The sequence below is a fragment of the Myxine glutinosa genome, chromosome 9 (genome assembly GCF_964187855.1).
Source record: "Myxine glutinosa chromosome 9, kmMyxGlut1.1, whole genome shotgun sequence".
NCBI classification, from domain to species: Eukaryota; Metazoa; Chordata; class Myxini; order Myxiniformes; family Myxinidae; genus Myxine; species Myxine glutinosa.
This window is the reverse complement of record NC_136269.1, coordinates 126,020,201-126,045,018: the sequence shown is the minus strand read 5'-3', so window position 1 is coordinate 126,045,018 and position 24,818 is coordinate 126,020,201. Positions and strand designations below refer to the sequence as shown.

Sequence of the window (24,818 nt, the reverse complement as noted above, 5' to 3'; positions counted from 1 at the left end):
GACACGTTAATGGCGGTTCTCCAATCACGGTATGGAGTCGCAGAATTACTGATATATATAGATTATGAAGTGGCCAATATATATATACATATGGATATAAAATATATAATGTATAAAATACATTAAACATAAAATAAAATGTATAAAATATAGGGTGACCCAAAAAAACCTCCTACATTTCAAAGGTAAATGAAAAAAAATGGTTAAATATAATGAAGATTTTACTTGTACACATGAAACTTCATTCAATACAGTTTTTATTCACCATGTTTTAAAGATGACATCCTCCAAATGGTGGCCGTCATTGTCTAAACACGCTTGGAGGCGATTTCTGAAGGCTGCCATGGCTCGACGGGTCATGTCGGGTGGAACAGCGGCTATCTCCTGCTGAATAGCAACCTTAAGGGCTTCAAGAGTTTGGGGTCGATGAGGTCGTGATTTAAGGTAGCCCCACAGAAAAAAATCACAAGGGGTGAGGTCAGGGGAACGGGCCGGCCACCCAACATCGCCACGCAACGAGATCACCCGATCCGGAAACATTTCCCTCAGCACTTGCAATGATCTTCGAGCCGTGTGTGCCGTAGCTCCATCTTGCTGAAACCACACATCGAGTTCTTCAAGCTCAAGGTGTTCGAGTTGTGGCCTTAGAAAGTTTTCGAGCATATCAATGTGACGGTCAGAAGTTACGGTAACAGTTACACCACCCTCTTCAAAGTAATAAGGACCCACGATGCCAACATCGGCAACAGCGCACCACACAGTCACTCGATCGGACTGCAACGGTCTTTCGTTAAGCATGCGAGGGTTGTCTTCAGACCAATAGCAAAAACTTTGTTTGTTTACAGAGCCACTCAAATGAAAATGAGCTTCGTCACTGCACAAGAGAACAGCATCTTCCGGAACACGTTGCAGAATGTTCTCGCATAACTCCCTGCGGCTTATCCAGTCTCTCGCATTGAGTTCTTGCACAACCGCCATTTTGTATGGATGTAAGTGGAGGTCTTTGTGTAAGGTTCTCCTTGCAGTTTCCCGGGATATCCCTTCAGCTAAAGCATGCTTCCGCGCAGAGCTTCTCGGAGACTGCACAACACATCGCCTCAATATTCTCAGGCGTACGAGCGCTCCTCGGTCATATAAAAATATATAAAAACCATATATATATATATTTCGTTTCGTTTATTTCGTTTCTGATAGTTTGTCTTAATCACAAAAACAGCTTAGCTGTGTTGCATTCTGCTATAAATATCTTCAGACTATCTAATTTTAGATGTTCGTCACAAAACAGAATCTATACTGATGACATCATCGGTATAAATCCAAAGTGTTTGTCCCCCGCAATGAAAGAATGATTCTGCTCCAGAGAAACGTCGCACAGATGTTTGTCATTCTATATGTAGCTTCCAGCTAGTGGCACACATTTTCCCAGCAGTGGGTGAGTTTCCTGATGCCAAAGGAATGGAGGTCATTTAAAAGGGAATAGCTTTGCGGATTACCATTGTATGTCCTTCAATTGTTCACATTTTAATTTCGGCACAACCAAATTATATAATATACACAAAGAATTAAGTTAAGCACCCCCCCGTTTTTTTACAACCTCGCACATTACAAGTTTGTTGTCGTCAAAACAGTGTAATATACCCATGATATTGCTATATTTTCTGGAGAAGTGATATTATGGTCACATAAAAACATAACAATCATGCCGTTTTCAATATTTTATTCTGAATAATTTAAGGTGAAATTTTTTGGGAATTTTAGGCATATTTTCACCTCAATTTAAGTATGGAGCTATAGGTCCATCACGGACAGTGTGGATGACGTTTATGTTTTCTAACGTACAGTCATTGTTCTGAGAAGACCTCTAGCGATCTTTGCGTCAATAACGTGTGTAGGACCCACGTGATCGGATGGAGCAAGGTGCTGTGACAACCATCCCCTGGCCTGCGTACAGTCCTGACCTGAACCCCCTCGAGCACGTTTGGGACATGTTGGGACGACAAATTGCGAAGATGGTCCCTCCAATAGCCAATCTGGATGAATTGGAACGTGCATTACATCGGGAATGGAACAACCTGCCACAGCAACGCATACGACGGCTTACAGGGTCTATGAGACGTAGGGTTGAGTCAGTGATCCGATCACGTGGGTCCTACACACGTTATTGACGCAAAGATCGCTAGAGGTCTTCTCAGAACAATGACTGTACGTTAGAAAACATAAACGTCATCCACACTGTCCGTGATGGACCTATAGCTCCATACTTAAATTGAGGTGAAAATATGCCTAAAATTCCCAAAAAATTTCACCTTAAATTATTCAGAATAAAATATTGAAAACGGCATGATTGTTATGTTTTTATGTGACCATAATATCACTTCTCCAGAAAATATAGCAATATCATGGGTATATTACACTGTTTTGACGACAACAAACTTGTAATGTGCGAGGTTGTAAAAAAACGGGGGGGTGCTTAACTTAATTCTTTGTGTATATATAATTATCATGTATGTATGTATGTATATATATATATATAGTTTTGCATGCACTTGTGACAGTATCTGAATTTATAATCCATAATGACGCACTGCTAGATGGTTCCTCTGGAGCTTTGCAGGCAATGCGGACGTGCATGGCGATGACGTCATGATGTTCGTTCATTAGGTTGGAGAACCAGATTACAGATACCATTATTAGTAACTCCCAACCGCAACCAGGTCGACTCCATATGATGAATGGATACCAGAGATAACGTTACCGTGTGGCAGGCGGTGCTTATCGCTCCCAGCAAGGTGCAGCAGCAGCTGTATGGGAAACCTTGCTGGCGGTTCTCCACTGATGATATGAAGGTCGCATAGTGACTGATATATATATATATATATTTGTGACATTTGTGAATAGAGGACAAACTCGAATGGTGTACAGCATTATAACCCGCATTCCCTACATCCTGAGCCAGGGGTTCAGAGGGCAACACAAACAGGCCAACCCGGGGTTCAGAACTAGAATAGACACTAATTTGTGAAAATGGAAGCCATTGCTCTTTAATCTCTCTTAGCTTTCACTAAGATATGTGCTCCGAAAGCATCATCTACATATTATGTATACAAAATGGGGGATTTTTTGACCTCCCCCCAACTCTACCTCCCACATCAAACTTATTATCACTTTTTTTTTTTGTATACTGAATCGAGGCTCGTGAAAGAGCTAACATTTATTTCACAAACAAATCAACCAGACAAACAAAATATATAAAATGAGGGAGCGGAAGACAAGATGGGGAGAGAAGGGGAAGCACACAAACACAACATTTGGGAGCAGGGAGAAGTGTGGGAGGGAGAGGGCTTGGGGGGAGGAGGCGTGGGAAGGGGGGGGGGGGGGAGGGTGGGATTCACCTGTTGTTTGTTACCTGTTGTTTCACCTGTTGACACTGTTGTTTCAAAATAACATGAAACTATATCGTTATAAACGGTCGTTCTTTAACAACAAACTGATGTTATCTTCATGAAAAGCTGCACCAAGTAGTTTGTCAACTGCTCGATTCCATAAAAACTTTAGACCATAAACAAATTCCTGGGTTTGGGGGAATGTAATTTTTGTTTTCAATCTTCCTCCAGAATCTGACCTTTGCCCAGGCCCAAAGAAATCGTTCTCGCTTTGGGAAGTAAAGAATGGTTTCTCACAAAGAGTCCAGAGCTTCCACAAATGTCAAGCTCTGGTGCCGGCCGGGTTCAAATACGAGGAGGGACCCAAGTGTGACGATTCAAAGGGAAATAACTCAGGCAAAAGCAGCCTCGGTGCAGCAGGGAGAGTAAATGAATCAACACTCAGTGACAACAAAACAGTCCGGTTGCCATGGTATCAATGAGGAAATTCTGTAATGTACCGTTTTGCACTGAAGTCATTCATCAGCAGCAAATGTTTTTAACTCCTTGCCCGTATGAAAACCATACATTCATCACTAAATGATTAAATGTAAAAAGCTGTGCGTTCGAAGGTTCGAAGGCGTTCGAAGGAAAGCTGTGCGAAATTTGCGGACTCTTCATCCACAATTATTATTTCCAAACACAGTTTCCGGTTTACGTTTCTCTGGGTCTGAGCAGAGCAGCATTGGGAAAGGGGAAATCAGAGGAATAAAACAAAGTAGCAACAACAAAGTTCAAACTTACTTTGGGTAGTTCATGCAGTACTCCGTATAGATGTGAAAAGCTTCATTCTGTAAATGGCAAAAAGCAAATCTCATGGAACCTCTGGATAAGATTTGTAAAAAAATAAATAATAATAATAAAAGAAAGGGAAATACCATATGTTACGAATACCATTGAGCGTCAATATTTCAAGGTGATGCGCTCCTATTGTAGAGGTTGTGAACTTTTCATCTGATGAGGTTGATGTTCAATGTTCATTGACAACATCATAAATCTATACTATAAGAGAGCTGTTTGTCTGTCTGTCTGTGTGTCACCATTTTCTCAGAGATGGCTGAACAGATCTTCGTCAAACTTTCAGAGGTTCATCAGTGACTGCCTGGGAGTGTTTTAGGGGAAAAAAAATATTAAGAATTAAAAAACCTGAAAGAAAAATTTTGTTTTTTCGTCAAACTTTTTTTTTGTGTTTACTTTTTGTGTTTTTGTCTTTTTTTTTGGTCTTTTTTTTGTCTTTTCTTTTTTTTCTTTTTTCTAACCCTAACCTTTTTTCTAACCCTAACCTTTTAACCCTAACCCTTTTTTTTCTAACCCTAACCCTTTTTTCTAACCCTAACCTTTTCTAACCCTAACCGTTTTTTTTTAACCCTAACCTTCTCTTTTTTTCTTTTCTTTTTTTTTGTCTTTTTTTTCTTCTTTGTCTTTTCTCTTGCTTTTTTTTCTTTTTCTTTTTTCTTTTTTTGTTTACTTTTTGTCTTTTTGTTTACTTTTTGTGTTTTTTTTAGTTTACTTTTTTCTACTTTTTTTTTTTTTTGTCAAACTTTTTTTCGTCAAACTTTTTTCAAACTTTTTTGATTTTCGTCAAACTTTCAGAGGTTCATCAGTGACTGCCTGGGAGTGTTTTAGGGAAAAAAATTAAAAAATTAAAAAACCTGAAAGAAAAAGTTCGTTTTTTGAGATTTTTTAAAAATCACTTTATTTGTGACTGGATCTTTGTAGCTATATGAAAGGTGATATTAAATTTTCCCCGATTAGAGAGTGTGTGTGTGTGTGTGTGTAATATATTAAATATACATTTTCCTTACTGGGTGAAGGTAGGGGAGTGTTTTAGGTGAAGTAAAAAATGAAAAACTTTGGAAAAAAAAGTTCGTTTTTGGGGATTTATAAAAAATCGCTTTATCTTTTTAAAAAGCTTTAGCTTTATCGCTTATTATATTTATTACATTTATTTATTATATATATTTTTAGCTATAGCTTTATTTATTTTTTAAAGCTTTATCGCTTTTTAGTGACTGGGTCTTTGTAGCTGTATGAAAGGTGATGTTAAACTATCCCCGATTAGAGTGTGTGTGTGTGTGTGATATATTAAATATACAAGTACATTTTCCTTATTGGGTGAAGGCAGATGAGTGTTTTAGGCACCTACAAAAAAAATTTTGATTTCTTCAAAATGCCAACAGAATTAGAACATCACCGGGCAACGCCGGGTACTCCTAGTAGTTTCCTATAAGAGAGATGTCTGTCTGTGTCGCCATTTTCTCCGAGCTAGCCAAACACAACTTTGGCAATCTTTGAGCGGTTCAACAGTGAGTGCCAGGGAGTGTTTTAGGCAAAAAAACAACAACATTTATTTCTTATTTGGAAAAAAAGTTACATATTTTTTAAATCGCTCTGTAGTGCCTACGCCTTTGCAGCGATGTATGCGAAGGGTAATATTAAATGATCCAGAAACCCATTCCTTTGTAGATGTAGGGAAGTGTTTTAGGCCCCCACAAAAAAACCCAGAAAAAACCCAAATTTGATTTCTTCAAAATGCCAACAGGATAAATACAGCAATGGGCAACCCCGGGTACCCCTGCTAGTACTATATAAACAAATGAACTAGTGGGGGTGGGGGTGTACTCGGATCAATCGTGCAGACTACTGACTCCTGCAGATGGGAACTTACGAACCGTTATACTCTGAGCACCACAGGAGTGAACTATAATGCTCATAGGAACACAAGGTCCCTATTTTGGGGGTCAGAAATTTGTGGATTCTTCATCCACAATTGTTATTTCCAAACACAGTTTCCGGTTTACGTTTCTCTGGGTCTGAGCAGAGCAGCGGTAAATGAAGGTGTACGTGGAAAGGAAAAATCCACATGTTAGGCTCTTTGATTGCGAGTTCACGCACCATATTCATGGCAGAACAAGTCGAACGCGAACGGTAGCTTGCAGATGGCATAAGAATAACAGCATGTTCAGGACACTGGCCACACAGGGATCATGCAGACGCCTTCCTGTCTGAAGCTCAAGAGCTGACGAGGGTCATGTTTCAGGTCCGGCTGGCAGACGCAGTCGAGCATGATGGAAGGAGGCCAAGAAGGCCTCGGGGCATGACACAGGCCATTGCAGGCCTTACAAGAACCAGAAGCCCTGACCATTGCTCGACTGCATTTTCTAATGAGCGGAACACCAGCACTACCCCAACTTGAAATATTTGTAATATTTTGTATGTTACATCACGTATGTCCAGTTCAACATACTATTCCCTGTGGCCTATGTGGAATTGTATATTTTAAAGAAGTGTTTTACAAGCTTCTGCAATACAAATGTAGATATAGAAAGAAGTTATCATGTAGTTGTCATCTAACCGTAACCCTAACCCTAACCCTAACCCTAACCCTAATAACCCTAACATAATCCTGCTAAATTAATCCACTAATTACATATAACTTTACATTCATATTCCGATTTATTTTCTTTCTTATTTGCCACTTGTAGGCCTAAAGACACAGTGATGCAAGCGACGTATATAACCAAGTTGATGTCCGCATTAATGCAGGTGAGGACAGCCGGCTTAAAGTTCCCTTCTTCTTCTTCATCTGAAAGCAGCACACTCTGCAGGTTAGGGCAGGAATTTGTAATTCGGCCAGGGTGCCAGTGGTAGCTCGCCCACTCCATATTTAACGTCCACCAACGAATGCTGGCAGACAGGACACCTGGTTTAATGTCCATCCGAGGGACGGCACACACATTGATGAATCACCTGGATGACAGTTTATAGCTCGGTCGGGATTCGAACCCATGCTAGACAGCTTGGTAGGAGAGTGTGGAAGTTCCCTTTAAAATCCAGCACCCACTGTGACATGCACTCGAACTGGAACTGGAATAAACAGCAGTTCCAGCTGGATCCCACACTTAAAGGGATCAACCCCAAAAATCATACGTTACTTTAGGACGTTCATATGCCACTGATTTGGCTGTTAGGAAAGCTCAGAGGGAGTATCTGTCTCTTTGACTTTGAGCTGTCTAGTCTGGGTTTGATTCCCAACTCGACTACAAACTGTCATCCTGGTTCTTTGCAGGCACAGGGCGTAGCATCGATAAGTGCAGCGTTTGTCATATGGGACGTTAAGCTGGGATTCCATCTGCCAACATTTGCTGATGCGTGGTAATGATCACAGAGTAAGCGATTGTGTGCCGCAAACCTCGCCAAATTCAAAATTCCTACCCTAATCTACAGGAGGCACTGCATCTGCGGCACAGCTGCAATCCTAGCTCCACCCGCCCCTCTCTACCTCCAAAAAGTGATGCAAACCAGCAGCCAAGTGCAGCATCAGCACGCAAATTAATGGGATGAAAATACCAATAGTTCACGATTAATCCCATAGCTAATGCTAGAGGGATTTGTCTGCTATATATTTACACTCAAAAGAACACCATGGTGTTTTTGTAACCTGATCAACCAAAGCAGTAAGGGTGATGTAAAGTGGTATCATTAACTAGCAGGAGGTTATTTATTCATGTTTCCAAGGGAGCAAAATGAAGCTCGCTGCTCCATCTTGATCTTCCCCCACAATGCTCCTTTTTGTAGACGAAGTCGAAGCTCGTATAAGAGCGAACACAAAGAACATATAATAAAGGGAGCGGGACAAAAGGGGGATAGAGAGGGAAGCACACGAACAGTAGAGAGCAGGGACATCGGGAGATTTGTGGAAGGGAGAGGGCTGGGGTGGGATGAACAAATGGACACTACAGGGGATTTCAGGAAAGAAGACGGAATTTGAAGGAAGTGGGTTTGGGGTGGATTAACAGAGGTCGAAAAGATCAAGGTTTTGGATGGGGGAAGATAAGACATGGTGGTGAACAGCTCTTTTAAAGACCTGGAGGGAGGAGTGGGATTGAAGAGAGTGAGGGAGTTTGTTCCAGACGTGGGAGAAAAGGGGAATGAAGGAGTGAAGGTGAGCAGAGAGTCTTGATTTTGGCAATTTCACCATAAGAGGGTTGCAGGCAGATCTTGTGCGTCCTGCAGGAAAATTTGGGGGACAGATCACAGACAGAGCAGTGGGAGAATGGCCGGAGAGGAGTCGGTACAAGACAGAAAGACCACCAACCTCCCTGCAGTGAGTGAGAGAAAGGCCTTCACAATCAGCTCCATTGCGGTAGATTCCAATGATTCTGAAAGCTTTGCTTTCTACAGCGTGAAGCCGAGCTCGATGTGAGGCAGGAGCACCAGCCCAGAGGGGAGAGCAGTATTCCATCAAGCTATGGATGAAAGCCTTGTATGTGATTTTTACAGACGCTCAGGTGTGCGAAGGAAGGACTTCGCACGACGGAGGATGTCTAGTCAGTGACTGGCTTTGGAGACCAGATTGGAAATGTGATTTTCCCAGGAAAGATCATGGCAGATAGTGAGACTCAAGAGCTTGAGTGACAGACTTCTTTGAGAGGATTGTTCAGAAAGTAGATGGGAGGGTTTTCCAGTCGATCTTTTCGGAGAGACATCGTAAGAGTGTGAGATTTGTCAGGATTGAAAGACATGTTCCACTTGTTTGCCCAGTCTGTGATTTTGTCCAGGTCTGCAGAGAGTGAGGAAGCTACAGACTGCCGATCTGAGTGATGAGGAATGGAGCGACAGAGAGTGGAGTCATCAGCAAAGAGATATAGAGGATTTTCCAGAGAGTCGGAGAGATCATTGATGAAGACCAGAAAAGGCACAGGGCGCAGAACACTGCCTTGGGGAACTCCAGCCTGGACAGGAAAGGAAGATGACAGAATTCCATTCAGAGCCACACGTTGACTATGACAGGTGAGGAAGTCCGCAAGCCATGCGTGGAGAACCTTTTGTTTGCCTTTCTATAGCTGAAAATTGCCTCACTTTGTCCTTTCACCCATAATAAAGGTCAGCAACACTATGCGACACAACAAACAACCAAACACGCCTCGCTAGTACTGCGTGATTGTCCAATTCAAAATAAATTCCCCAAAATGGCGCAACGGCATCATTAATCGAGGATCGTTCCCTGCATGCTGTGGATTTCTAATGTTCCATGATAGTGAATGGTAACTATGAGAGGGCTTTGTGGTTTTCACCCAACACTGGAGGCTACAACCGTCTAGGCATTCATTTCCTTTTTAATGACTTGTTCCAAACCAGGCAGACATTCCACACATGTTTAACCAAAGAGCATACTTTCCAAAATTGGTCAGGATGGTAGGTATGTGTGTATGCATATATATATATATATATATGTATGGATCGATGTAGCTCTATCGAACAGTTTGACACACAGCAACGTAGACAATGAGGCAATTCTCACTTTGCAGGAGGGGGAAATCTTCAAAGGGATGACAACCTGCATACTCTCTGTTTTGACAAAAAAAAAATCACTGCACCAGTGAACGAAGATTTGGACACAGCTGTCTCCCGATTGAAACACTTCTATGTTGGCCAGGCCTGAAAAGGCAGCTGAAAAAGGAAACGCAGGCCTTCTCCAGCCTTGGGGAAGCTGCCAGTTCCAATCTGTAGCCCAAAGCCAAAGCCTTCAAACACTCGATCTTTGTACGAGGCAGCAACGCCATGTTCCTGCTGTGCACGACTCATGAGCATCGCCACCGGATACTTTGAAGAGTTTTATGCCTTGCGTTGAAATGAGGATAACCCCATCCCTCGACGAACTACCACCCCTTCGTATCATCAAAATAATACGTTGCCATGAGCTTAAGTAAAAGTGCAATCATTGCAGGTGTATTGGGTATAAAAGCCCGCTAGCATTTGGCCAAGGGGATGAAATTGAGAACAAGGCATTAAGTGGGAAGAAATAAAGAAAGAAGAGGATAGATGTTGTTCAGAAGAAGGAAAAGTTGGAGGAGATTGGGAAGGTGCTATCTTCAGTCCTCCATCCCCCAACCAGCCATTAAATCCGATAGCTGTTCATCATTCCAAGACTGTCAGACAAGGATGCTCATGCTCATAAAATGCCTTGAGGATTGCTTTGTGATTCATCTTTTATTTTTTTGGTGGAAAAGAAAGAATTTTGCTTAATATGTGTTTGTACAATGTCAGTTTGTGTGTGTTTGTACAGATGTCTGTCCCCCTTCATAACGGTAGGTTTTAAAGTATAATATTTTAACACTTTTGGTCTATTTGGTCCTCACCCTAACCCGAACAAACTCGAAAATCATTTTCCATAAAAGACTAATTACGTCTCTTCTATTGGAATTGTAGACGGTGGCTTGCAAACCAAGCCTCAAGGGCGGTGTACAGAAGCGTTTTTAAAAAAAATAACATAAATACAAGGAGCAGGGAGGAAAAATTCGCTGCAAATGATGTGCAATGTGGGCAGAGTAAAACGAGTGTTCATTTGCGTCCATAGGATGTCTAATAAATAAAGAAAATATAAGCACACCTGACACTAGGCCGAGGCTTCAGACTTTGGCATGCTCAAATGGCTGCACCGTCGAATAAACTGTTCCAACCCGTCATATTTGATGGGCTTTTTACTAGTGTAGATTATAATAACACGCTGAGAGAGACAGCCCATCAAGGTAAGAGAGGATTGAAAGCGGGTTCCACCCCATATGTTTTTGAATGTAGGGCAATATTAAAAAATGTATTTTAGATTCAAAATATCTGTCACCTACTTATTGCAGCAGTATAAATCGAAATCTCTTTCGATAGCTCTCAACTCGTCACTTTGTTAAAGCTTTGCATCATAAGGTATCAATTTGTAGGCACTGTCGCCTCGAGAAACCTGCACTCAGCTGCAGTTTCTGATGTTACTCCTGGAGGCAAAATTCCGAGCAATTGTGGGTCAAAGATCAAGGAGAATGATCCCACCTTGTTGACAAAACATTCCGCGATGGCCACAGGACAGCAGAGGCAGCTCTCCAGCTCCTGCACGAGCTCGCTGCACACACGCAAGGGTTAAAAGCTGAATGACGTGGGAACAATATGACATGAAAACCACTTTTTCTTCAGTGTCTATAAATTTTCTTTCAAAACATAATCAAAAAAATAAAACGTCAATTAAAGCATCTCTCTCCGGATTGCTTTCTTTCCTTCACACTCACCAAAAATGTATATATACATATACATAATTTAAGAAACAGGAAGTAAATTCCTGCGTGGGGCTAGTGTGAAAAAATTCTGACTCAACCCAGGACTCAAACCCAGGAACCTCATCACTTACACGGTGACAGCCCACTGAGCTATTGAGTCTCTGGGATATCCTCAGAGACGTGCCTTTTAGGCAGACCCTGCCTGCGTGCCTGCTAGTAAGCATACCCCACTAGCATATATATATATATATATATATACATATATATATATATATATATATATATATATATATATATATATATATATATATATATATATGCTAGTGGGGTATGCTTACACATTTTGTAAGCAATAACACACCGTGCTTCGTACGTAAGTACATAATAAATCGAAGCTTTATGAGTATAGAGCAGCATTGCCGACCTTATGCTAGATATAAATTTAGGTTATTCATTACTTGCAAAATCGAAGATTTTTCAAGTATATTGGTCGGTTGCGTTTGTTATTCTGTCTGTTTGTCTGTCTGTTTGTCTCTCTGTCTGTTTGTTACTCGCCTACAGGTCACAATTCTAAACCGATCGTCATGAAACTTCACCAAGTTGTAAAGGTCGTCACAATTGAGAAGCCTATTGATTTTGAGGTCAAAGGTCATCTGGAGGCCAAATTTCTAAAATCTATCTTACTATAATTCACCAAATGTCCGTCCGTCTGTCTGTCTGTCTGTCCATTCGAAGGTACCGTAAAAACTGCTGAACCGATCGCAACGATATGTTGGGTGAGTAATCCTGGGATCTCCAGGAGTAAAATAGGCTATTTAGTTTTTCCAATTTCAGCTTTGGTTTCCAGCATTCTCAGGATTGGACTCCCGCACAACATTTGCGTTCGCATAACGTTCATTGTGACGATGTTTTCATTGTGACGATGTTGTTTTCCCAGGTGCTGCACAAACGGCTGCACCGATCAGACTCGGTGACCTCTGACAAAGACCTTTTATAAGGACACGAGTTGAATCCCTGCTTGAAAGAATTCCAACCCCCTCCCCGCCATCACGGCCGTCTCTTCAACTCACAATCCCACGAGATATGCGGAAAGAACGACCCAAAACCAATTCTCTTCTTTTCGATTCGTATATAAACATCATTAAAAGTAAATAATGACCTCGGCCAAAGTTCAAATGACGTGAGTTTAATCTCTACATGAGAGAATTCCACATAGCTATTTGGGCGGTGTATACGCTAACAGATCACTGTCTCCATCGATCTGGCCAAGGCCATAACAGCTATCGGCTCAAAATCCTTCTAATTGTTGATTTGGAAGTTTTTACAATGAAGGAAACACGTATCCGGAGTACATACGACATCGGGAGGACTAACTGCACGCGTCTTCAGTGTCGAGATTAAATCTCTCATGGCGGATCTGAAGAGCGGAATGCTTGGAGAAGTGGTGGGCTACTTCGGCATGAAGGAGGATCAGAAACGTGGACTCCCACACTGCCACATCCTGCTGATACTTGCTCCCGCATGACGTTATTTTCCCGGGTGCCGCACCAACGGCTGCACCGATCGAGATTTAACGGATGTTTATATAAATCGTTTAAAAGAAGAAAAAAAAGCCTTCAATTTCTGATATTTAGCCTTTTCATTTGGGCCTCTCAATTGAAGCCCCGCCCATAGGGCGGGTACCGTTGCTAGTATTTAAAATCCGATTGACTTGGAAATTGAACAGCATTTGCACATTGAGTCACTAAATAGGAAAGCCAACTATTTTTCAGGTTCAAAGGTCAAAGGTCAACTCAAGGTCAAACTTCCAAAAGCATCCATTTTCATCTGAAAAATAATCAATTTCCATCAGATTGACCTGAAAATTTAACAGCATTTGCACATTGACTCAATGAATTGGGAAGCCAACTATTTTTGAGGTCAAAAGGTCAAAGGTCAACTCAAGGTCAAACTTCCAAAATCATAAATCTTCATCTAAAATCGTCACTTTTCATCCTATTGACCCAAGCTTTGATCAAGATCGTCTATTTTGATCTTGATGAAATGGACAATTTGCTGAATCAATTGCAACCTTTTTTCTGGGGGGAGGGGAGGGTAGATTTTGCAAGTATCGTGCTCTGCATGACGCCTTCTTGGTTATTTATTTATTTTACGGATGCGCTTACAGTTTTACGTAAATTTTCATTGAGATTTTTATTTCACAGTTTACACTTATAGAAATTACAATTTTCAAATGCTGGATATCGATTGCTGTTTGTTTTATTACGGATGCATTTACGGGTTTTTTAACGGAAATTTTGCATTTACGGACGCTTTCCGACGATTCTGTGATCTTTCCCGGTGTACAGGCTTCGATATCTATTGGCACGCCAAATTTCAGTTTTCTATAACACCTAAAGGCACCAAACATGAAGGTTTGACCTTCATGGAAACTTTGACTAAACGCTCGATATCTGTTTGCATACAACCCCCAAATAAAAGATTGTTAGAAGAGGAATTTCAGGGTAATTGGTCAACATTCCCTATCCAAAAGGTCTCATAATATTGTGGAATGCATGTCAACCACAAATCATCTCGGTACATTCTCTACCAATCACAGATATTGGTTGTGGGATAAAAATGCTGAAAATTCCATGCAGATGGATAAGATTTCATCAAAGATGTTCTGAATGTTAGCAGTTTCTTCATTCGTTGGTGGAGCTTTAAAACTTGACATTTGGTTTATGTTGTACACTTACACTGGAATTTCTCAATGTACAAATCTACAATTGTAACATTTTCACATGTACAATAACTTTTACCAATCCCCATAAGAGTTTAAAAGCAGACAAGTTTCCTCCGTTTCCAGTACGATGCCTCGGATTTCAGGAGTCATCCATTGATATTTGGTAGTATGGGTAGTGATTTTCTGGGAGGGGGGGGGGGGGGCTGCGAGCTTGTGTGTCCTGTGAACCAAGATATGCATGATTTACTGGTAATTTAGGAGAGTATGTGAAATGTTATATCATGGAATATGTGATGAGCATTATGAACTTCTAGATATACATTAAACCCTCTGTCAAGAAAAGTCAACATTTATTGGTAAACAAAGTTTGAGGCGAGGATGCATTGCCAGGTTGACTAACCGTCTGGACACAGCTAACCGTGGCTGAGGTTGTGGACCCACATTTTGCCGAGGTTTGGGCTGGAATAGTGGAAACCTCTATGAGGAACCGAGCACAGCTGATTACCCGGGGAATCAAAAAGTTGGGAGGGGGAGGCTGAGGTTTTGTGGGGTGGATGGGTGGAGGAATTGTGGTGGGGGGAGGTTAAGGAGTTTTGTTGGTGGAGGGGGGGGGGTTGAGGAGTTGTGTGGAGGGCGGGGAGGTTGAGGAGTTGTGGTGGTGGGGGTGCGGGGGGGGTTGAGGAGTTGTGGTGGGGGGGGGAGGTTGAGGAGTTGTGGGGAGGGTGGGGAGGTTGAGGAGTTGTGGTGGTGGGGGTGGGGAGGTTGAGGAGTTGTGGTGGGGGGGAGGAGGTTGAGGAGTTGTGGGGAGGGTGGGGAGGTTGAGGAGTTGTGGTGGTGGGGGCAGGGGAGTTGAGGAGTTGTGGTGTGGATGGGGAGGTTGAGTAGTTTTGGTGGGGGTGGGGAGGTTGAGTAGTTTTGTTGGGGGGGGGAGGTTGAGGAGTTTTGTTGTGGGGGGGAGGGGAGTTGAGGAATTGTGTGGAGGTGGTTTGAAGGCTTGTAGTTAGGAGAGGGAGATTGAGGATTTGGGGTTTGGGAGGGTGGAGGGGAGAGGTGAGGACTTGAAGTCCCATTGTACATTGCGCGGATGTTTCCTTCCACGGATCCCTGCTAGTCATTTATAACATCCTTTAAATGGGAATGTAATTAAATTGAAATTACATAAATGTTTTAATGGCTGAAAAATATCTCTTTTTTAGAAGTTTACCGTCATTGATGCCATTTACACCACCTTATCTAACACGTTTTATTAGTTATTTGTGCCAGTTGTTTGTGTCCTTTATGATGTCCCTAAAAAACAGTAATTTCCTTGTTTGGAATTCGTTTCAATTTTGTCTAACTGGAAGACAGGCAGAGTAAAAATTGTGTTTATCTCGCTCCTCTAAGCACACGCACGATCGGTATGAAGTTTAGTACATTTTGCAAATTTTATAGCCAAAGTACTGCTAAACTGCAGGTTTGTGTTCTGATTCATGTTCGAGTTACCTCCACCACTAAAGGTGGAGGGAGGTTATGTTTTCACCCCTGTCTGTCTGTCTGTCTGTCTGTCTGTCTGTCCGTTTGTTAACAAAATATCTCAAAAAGTTATGGATGGATTTGGACGAGACTTTTTGGACAGGTTGTGTGTGTGACAAGGACGAATCGATTCAACTTTGGTGAAGATCCCGATCTGGATCCGGCTAGTAGAATTTTTAAATTGATTTTTCACCATTGAGTGATACGACCAAAAACGAGGGGTCGATCAGGGTATGAAAGACTGGACCTATGGTGATTCCTGTGATTGATTTTGATTACCGGTAAATGTGATTTTGTATTGTGATTTTTTTGGTCTACTCTGAGATACAAAAGGTAAACTGTTCACCAGGCGGAGGTATACTCTCTACTGAGTGACGTTCTAGTTTAATGAGTGAAAGGGGGATGGGAGGGGAGGACTTTACTACACAGTGTGGTGAGCCAACAGTCCTGTCACCTTAAATTTCTGTTATAATGACACTCTTTCTTCCACTCCATTAATGGTCCCATTTATTCCCACCTTTCTGAGGGGTCGGCCAGGCGACGTTTTCAACCCAAGTCTTTCACGAACCGGCTGGCCAGGCCTGACGTTCAACTGGACCTAATTTGTGCAGGAATTAGTAGTTTGCTCAGGGTGCGGAGGATAACTCGCTCACTCTTCGTGAAAAACACCGTGGGATCTTTCACGTCCACAAACTAATGCTCGCAGACCGGTCTCCTGTGTTTTAAACGTGGATGACAGTTTATGGCTGGGGAGAGATTTGAGCTCAGGCTAGACAAGTTGGAAGCGACTGAGCATAGCTCTAGGCTACCCTTGCAGGCCTGTTTTAATGACAATCTGCAAGTATTTATTGATATTTTATTGCAAATTCTTTATCGGAGCTGTTCGCAATATATCAGCCGGAATGCGCGTCGATCTGCCAAAATATATCCAACGTCCAATTCAGCATCCCTGTTCAAATGTCTTTTAGAGGCCTGGGACCGCTGTTGGCTTAGCGGTTAGGGTGCGGGTTGGGATCCGAGGATCCTGGGTTCGAATCCTGGTCAATCGCTGAATTAACTCCAGGGGGGTTGACTCAGCCTGTCGACCTTCTGAGGTCGGCAAATTGAGTACCAGTTCACTGCTAATTCCCTGTGTGTCGCAAGAGAATTGAGTACCAGTTCACTGGTAATTCCCTGTGTGTCGCAAGAGGCGACTAACAGGGTTGGTGGCAGGAAGGGCATCCGGCCATAAAACATTGCTTCAAAAAGGGGACCAAGGTGCACAAAAAAGGCCAACCCTTGCTCTAAAGGCCAACCCCTGCTCTAAAGGCCAACCCCTGCTCTAAAGGCCAACCCCTGCTCTGCAGGCCAACCCCTGCTCTGCAGGGAAAAATGGCTTCTAAAGGTGGTTCTTTCTTTCTAAAGCATGATGCAAGTCATGCGAACTCCGCACTCCAGTCCAATGGCAGGTAGAGTGTGGTACCATGTCGTACATCAGCGGCCCAGGGTGGCAAGCTGTCCAATTCGGAGGAATCCATCACAAATGTAGATTTTAAATCGGAGACGAGGCTTTCACGTTGCCAAAATTCTGCTCAATCTTGCTACGTCCAGCAGCTTCCGAGGCTGCCAACAAATATTTCAATGATTTTAGAATTCCATTCCCAAAAGGAATCCATATATGGATTGCAAAGCTTCGGTAAGACCTGGGGTGAGAAATGAAGACCCTGCGGGTGCAATCTTCTCACGACTCCAAGGAAAAGTCACAGTGATTGACTAAGACAAGCAATCAAAGTCCGCAGACATGACGCGCACCGAAACTTGTTTGCTGTGCGAACTCCATCGGAACGGAATGGTGTTTAGCAAACGGCGTGACACAATATGTGGAGTCGACTGCCTTCGGGGGGAAGCTGGCCGTAGACCAAAGAGCCTGCAGACCATGCCAATGAAATAGGATGAGGTTGTAAAAACTGTGGGCAGTGCGAGGGAAAGTGCTTTGGGCCGGCATTGCACCATGCAACATTGACAAACGGTTTGGAATGCGGCCATTCCTGGTCCAAAAATAAATAAATACAATAACATGATGAAATTTAAAGGAGATGTATTATAGCCAGCGATGTCAGATTTTAGTTTCTGTGATACAAAAAAAAAAAAAGCCGGTATCATTTGCCAGAGGGGGAGTAGTTGGCTGCAGCACAAAGTGAATGCATTGGGATACCTCCTAATGCCTTTCGATGGCTAATAAATCCGAGTTTTGAAATACCGCATCCATAGTGAACCCCCCGAGATAGAATCTAATAAAACGGTTTGCTTCTCTATAATGGTCTCTGTATGATCTTGGCAGCGGGTCTGGCAGAATGTGCAGCGCATGTGAAGAATGCACGTGACATCTATACCAGAGGAGGTCCGGTCTGTAAAAGAGAAGACAGAAGAGACAGAAGAAGACAGAAGAGGGTCAAAATGAGTCAGTCACTCCTGCTGAGTTATGGATACGGACGACCAAGTGCTAAGGCAAAAGGGTACTGCACCTCTTGGGGTAAATGGGAGGCACTGGTACCTTCGTCTTCTGGCAAATTCTGGCAAATTCTGGCAAATTCTGGCAAATTCAAGCAAATTCTGGCAAATTCTAGCAAATTCTGGCAAATTCTGGCAAATTCTGGCAAATTCAAGCAAATTCTGGCAAATTCTGGCAAATTCTAGCAAATTCTGGCAAATTCTGGCAAATTCTAGCAAATTCTAGCAAATTCTGGCAAATTCTGGCAAATTCTAGCAAATTCTAGCAAATTCTAGCAAATTCTGGCAAATTCTAGCAAATTCTGGCAATTCTAGCAAATTCGGGCAAATTCTAGCAAATCCGAGCAAAGTCTGGCAAATTCTAGCAAATTCTAGCAAATTCTGGCAAATTCTAGCAAATTCTAGCAAATTCTGGCAAATTCTAGCAAATTCTGGCAAATTCTAGCAAATTCTGGCAAATTCTAGCAAATTCTAGCAAATTCGGGCAAATTCTAGCAAATTCTAGCAAATTCTGGCAAATTCTAGCAAATTCTGGCAAATTCTGGCAAATTCTGGCAAATTCTGGCAAATTCAAGCAAATTCTGGCAAATTCTAGCAAATTCTGGCAAATTCTAGCAAATTCTAGCAAATTCTAGCAAATACTAGCAAATTCGAGCAAATTCTGGCAAATTCGAGCAAATTCTGTCAAATTCTGGCAAATTCTAGCAAATTCTGGCAAATTCTAGCAAATTCTGGCAAATTCTAGCAAATTCTGGCAAATTCTAGCAAATTCTGGCAAATTCTAGCAAATTCTAGCAAATTCTGGCAAATTCTGGCAAATTCTAGCAAATTCTGGCAAATTCTAGCAAATTCTAGCAAATTCTGGAAGGCCTTCTCTTTGCGGTAGGATAATAACTGATATCACCAGGCAATAGTGAACATGCTTTCCTTTCGTACACAGCACATAGCTGCTGGTGGCATCCTTTGGTGGAGACTCCCCCCTCCACCAAGTGCACCACTGTTGCAGTGCCCCCCATCAGCTGTTACAGCTGATGGAACGTAAGTTATTTCAGTAATTTGTTCATCATGCCGTGCCTACTCTTTGTGAAGAATACCGTGAGATATTTAGAATCCACCAACTGGTACCAACACATGGGACACCAAATTTAACGACCATCCGAGGGACGGCACACACGTGATGCCTCGCCCTGTCTGTGAATCACCAGGACGACGGTTCATAGCTGGTCGTGATTAAAATCCAGGCTAGACGGCACAGAGACAAGTGTGCGTACCTCTATGCTGTCCTGGCAGGAAATGGTAAAAAATAAAGAGGTGCTTTGTAAAGTGCGAATCTGATGTCGAGAAAATGTATTACGGTGAAAGATGTTGGGTAATAGAAATGTAAAAAGAATAAGTGTAGAAAATAAGGAAAAAAAGCGGGGGAATGTTGGGAGATAGACGAAGCTTCAGGAATATTTGTATACAGTATTTTATTGTATTTTTTTTTAAAACTTTTTTTATTAGTTTTTATTTATACTCAGAGATCAGATTCATATTACATCAGCAAAAATGCTTCTTAAGAATCCCTCATCAATTCACTTTCCATGTACAATGTACATTCCTTTTTTTCCCATCCCGTACTCACCATTGTCCACAAGTCCATCATAAACGGTACTTTCAATCACACATCCGAGGCCAAAAGGTTTGGAGGTAGTTTTCTGAATCAGAATTACTGAATACCAAATATCCAATTTCTTAAATCAATTTACTGCAACTTCTTCATTTTGGGTGAAAAACCAAAGTTTTCTGTTTTCTCCCCCTGTCCCCTCCTCTATCCCACAATGATATTTTCAACAAAAGTGTCAAACAATTTTACTTCCAAATTCACAGGTTCATTAAATACATAGCTATAGAAGTTGGGTCACCCGAGCAAGATCGGGTCATTTGAACCTTCGGAAATAAATGATCAATAAGATTGTTATTAGCTAAGATTAAGACAAAAATAAGCAAAGTCATAATTACATGAACGCAGTTGAAAGGAGAGAAACACACCGACAGGATGGGGGTAGAGGGACACAACAGAGGGACACTTGGAGGATGGATGGGTGGTGGGAACAAACACCAGAAAAAAAATGTCTGAGCCCCAAAATGTACGTTTTCCACCTGAAGTCGAAATTAACATAGGAGTACAACACGGCAATGATGGGCCAAATGGCCATTTTCTTGTTTCCGGTCGTACATGATCATGCGACCACTCGTTACACTCAGTGTATTCTCATGGAGACCACGGGCTCTTTGTGCAATCATTTCCATTCTGCGTACAGAAATTCTGTGTTATTTGTGTTATCAGGGATTGAAATCAGGAATTGCACTCAGGAATTCCTCTATCTCTCTTCTCCTCTATTCCTCTATTCCTCTATTCCTCTAATTCCTCTATTCCTCTATCAGGAATTCCTGAGCGTTACACTCAGGAACTCAGGATTCCTGATTGCAAATCAGGAATCAGGAATATCAGGAATTGAAATATTGAAATTCTGTGTTATCAGGAATTGCACAACTTGGTTTTAAATATTTGTATTCTGTACCACCGTTTAGAAAAATGGCCTCTAAACGGTGGTACAGAATACAAATATTTAAAACCAAGTTGTGCAATTCCTGATAACACAGAATCGTGGAGGCGCAAGCCAAGCTCTGCCCCTCTCCCTGCCAAGGGGGACACCCGGTATACGAAGCTTGATCCCCCAAAGCACCGTTATTTAATGTTTTTACATAAATTTGATCAAGAGTTGAAAGTTTTTATTGTTACAATGACATTCCACGTTAAAAAAAAAATGTGGTACGGCAAATTTCGGGAAATTTGGCCCAGGGGTTTGGAAATGTACAAGGAACAAACAAACAGACTCATTCTTATATATCGACACTTATATATCGATCAAGATCGTGTTATTTAGACTTTGGTGAAGCATTAAGAAGATTGACGTTTTAAGCTGTAGCAAAAAATTAACCCATGAGTGAACCACAGCATTTCCTTGTTTGAGGTTGAACAGGATTGTGTGGTGGTGTAGTCCCGTGGCGACTTTGAACCCGTTGTATATTAATTTCCATTGGGACGGACCACAGGTGGGATGGGCAGATGGATGGACGGACGGACAGAGAGATAGAGAGCAAGCCTATACTCCCCTCCAGCTATGCGACTAACAACAATACCCAATCACCTCTCTCACTTTTAATTGGAGGGAATAACTAATCGACTCTTACCTAATCAATTACCCCAGGTGGCTAGGATTCTCATAAATTAACCCCCATGCTCTTCCAGCAAAAGAAATCTGCATAAAGCAACCAAGAAAAGCGACATAAGGTAAGCCCTTTGCTGTTTCAAACTCTACCCGAGTTCCTCTCCAGCTGCAGACATTCACTAGTACATCCATGAGAATCCCAATGTTGCACGCCTCCTCAGCCGCTGGACCAGTTTCATCACTTATTGGTGAATCGTCAGCGACAGTGTAGACAGAAACGCGTACCACTGAGGCTCCCAAATTGAGAACAAAACGCCTCAGTGTGAGCAGCATTTCTCGTGAATCACCTTATCTCATGAACCACTCTTGGCAGGAATTACAGCAGGTGTAAGTAAACGGCGTCATGCATGGCCATTGGCCATGCATGTGTGCGATTCACATGTTACATTTGTGTATATAGCACGATAGCTTCGGGTGTGTATACTCACCTCTGAGCTGTCTATCTTACGTTTGAATCCCGGCTATAAACTGCCATTCTGGTGTTTTGCAGTCATGGAGAAACATCCATGTATGTGCTATCCATGGGAAGGACATTAAACTGGGTGTCCCGTGTACTCCACCATTAGCTGTTGGATGTTAAATATCCTATGGTGTGTTCTGTGAAGAGTAGGCGAGCTACCGCACGCATGCCAAACAAATCCCAAATTCCATTCTAACATACAGGGGGCACTGCTTCAGCTGTGCCCCCCAGGAATGACACAAAGCAACAGCCATACAGGTGTTACACGTGAAATGAAAAGACCAAAGACTTTTTTTCCTATCCAAGAGATTCCACACTATTCCAAAGCGAATGTCGGTCTGAGTCCCATCATTTCATCACATCCCATTATTGCAGGATGTGCAGCCATATGGAATATCTGGTAAAATAAAATAAGGCACATCTGGGTATTCCCATAATCTGGGTTTTCCCATAGTTGGGAAACATATTCCCATCTGAGCTCAGAGCACACGGTTCTTTGGATGGGCATGCAAATCTGGATGTCCCCTTTGAAATATCAGATTGTGGTCTTTATCGATCTTGTGAAAACAGTTGGCCACGGAAGAAAAAAAAATCACAAAAATAGTTGTGTGAAGTTTAAATTAGAACGAGGAAATGACGAGAATGGGGTTGGTACATACAGTCATGTGAAAAAGTAAGTACACCCCATGTAAAGTTTTGACTTTTTCAACATATTTCAACATACAGCTAATTGATCTTCATTTCAACAATATTGATAGATAAAGGTGATATAATATAACAAATATCATGAAACATTTACATTTTGTATTTTATTTACATTTACATTTACATTGTATAATTTAAATAAACAAAAATGCAAATTTCGCATGTGGAAAAAGTAAGTACACCCCCACATTTATCACTACTTAAAATACCTAAAATTAGAATCAGGTGCACCAGCTCAGGTGCAAATGATTAGAACATCGTTAGAGAGGATCTTGGAGGAACCTGTCTTATTTAAACCTCAGACATTTAGTTTGGTTTGCTCTTTGTTGTTGAAGTGTGCGGCGTCACCGTGCCTAGATCAAAAGAGCTCTCTGGGGCCTTCAGAAAGAAGGTTATAGATGCCTACGAGTCTGGCAAGGGATTTAAAAAGATCTCCAAACAATTTGAAATCAATCATTCGACTGTTCGGAAGCTCATCTACAAGTGGAGAAGATTCCAAACAACTGCCAACTTGTTCAGGCCAGGCCGCCCCAGCAAGTTCAACCCGAGAGCAGACCGCAAGATGCTGAAAGAAGTCTCTAAGAACCCCAGAATGTCATCACGGGACCTACAGGTAGCTCTTGCTACTGTTGATGTCAAAGTGCACGAGTCTACCATTAGAAAGAGGCTGCACAAATTTGATCTACATGGGAGGTGTGCCAGGAGGAAACCTTTGCTGTCCAGAAAGAACATCAGGGCAAGACTAAAGTTTGCCAATGAACACTGAGGCAAAGACCAGCACTTCTGGAACAATGTGCTCTGGACAGATGAGTCAAAGGTAGAGCTATTTGGCCACAGTACCAGAAGACATGTTTGGCGAAAACCAAAGACAGCATTTGACCACAAGAACCTGATACCAACTGTAAAGCATGGTGGTGGAAATATTATGGTTTGGGGCAGCTTTGCTGCATCAGCGCCTGGGCAGCTCACCATCATAGAATCCACTATGAATTCTTCATTGTAACAGAGGGTGCTTGAGGATAATGTGGGGCCATCTGTCGGAAAGTTGAAGCTCAACCAAAGATGGACCTTGCAACATGACAATGACCCTAAACATACCAGTAAATCCACCTGGGAATAGCTGAAAAGAAAGAAATGGAGGGTTCTGGAATGGCCAAGTCAAAGCCCGGATCTAAATCCCATCGAGATGTTGTGGGGGATTTGAAACGAGCTGTGCATGCAGGAAACCCCTCAAACATCGCACAGCTGAAAGAATTCTGCATGGAGGAGTGGGCAAAAATTTCTCCCAGTCATTGTCAGAGACTGGTAGACAGTTATAAGAAACGCCTACTTGAGGTTGTTTCTGCCAAAGGGGGCAATACCACCTATTAGAGCCAAGGGTGTACTTACTTTTTCCACATGCGAAATTAGCATTTATGTTTATTTAAATTATACAATGGACTACAAAATGTAAATGTTTCATGATATTTGTTATATTATATCACCTTTATCTATCAATATTGTTGAAATGAAGATCAAATAGCTGTATGTTGAAATTTGTTGAAAAAGTCAAAACTTTACATGGGGTGTACTTACTTTTTCACGTGACTGTAGAGGAGAAGTACACTAAGAGATTAACTAAATGAGTGTGGATATGAAGCAAGCCTGTTGGGCCAAATGGCCTCCTCCTGCGTCTCGTTCCTTGAAAATACCTGAACATCCTTTATGGAAGGCTGGTTATTACGTCAGTGCACCAGGAATTGCTCTCCATGAAGGAAATGTCGATGTATCCTTGATGGTGTCAGCACGTTTCACTATCATTCTGGAATCTCTTTAAATATGTATTCAGCTGCTGTTTAACTTGCTCAAAAAATTACTGTTTTGGCATCACTTTCTAAAGCACCTGTACCAATGGTGTTTGCACATCATATCACTTCATTTGCATATATGCTTGTATGCCAAGACAGATATGTGAGGGCAGAAGTGTAGGAGAAAAAGGACAGAACATTCTAAATAATTATACACCTGCACACACCTGCTGAATGTCCGGAATCTTCATTTTCAATCAATGGAGGAAGAATGAATGAATGAATGAATTCATGGAGGAAGGGTCAACATTATTTGATACAACCAATTAAAATTTACACTGTTATTATTTCTCATCTTTATGAGCACATTCATATACAGGGTGGGTGGAAAGTCGCT

The 24,818-nt window shown here is 42.0% G+C and overlaps 1 protein-coding gene across 1 annotated transcript in view; it reads right to left on the bottom strand.

Annotated features, from left to right (window-relative positions):
- Positions 1 to 24,818, bottom strand: part of LOC137435702 (pleckstrin homology domain-containing family G member 1-like) — a 260,745-nt gene that overhangs the window by 44,919 nt on the left and 191,008 nt on the right. The window contains exons 5-6 of the mRNA XM_078785132.1: positions 11,247 to 11,316; positions 4,167 to 4,213 (exon numbers count right to left, since the gene is read on the bottom strand). Coding sequence (XP_078641258.1) covers positions 4,167 to 4,213; positions 11,247 to 11,316 — 117 coding nt within the window. The remainder of the gene's footprint in view (positions 1 to 4,166; positions 4,214 to 11,246; positions 11,317 to 24,818) is intronic.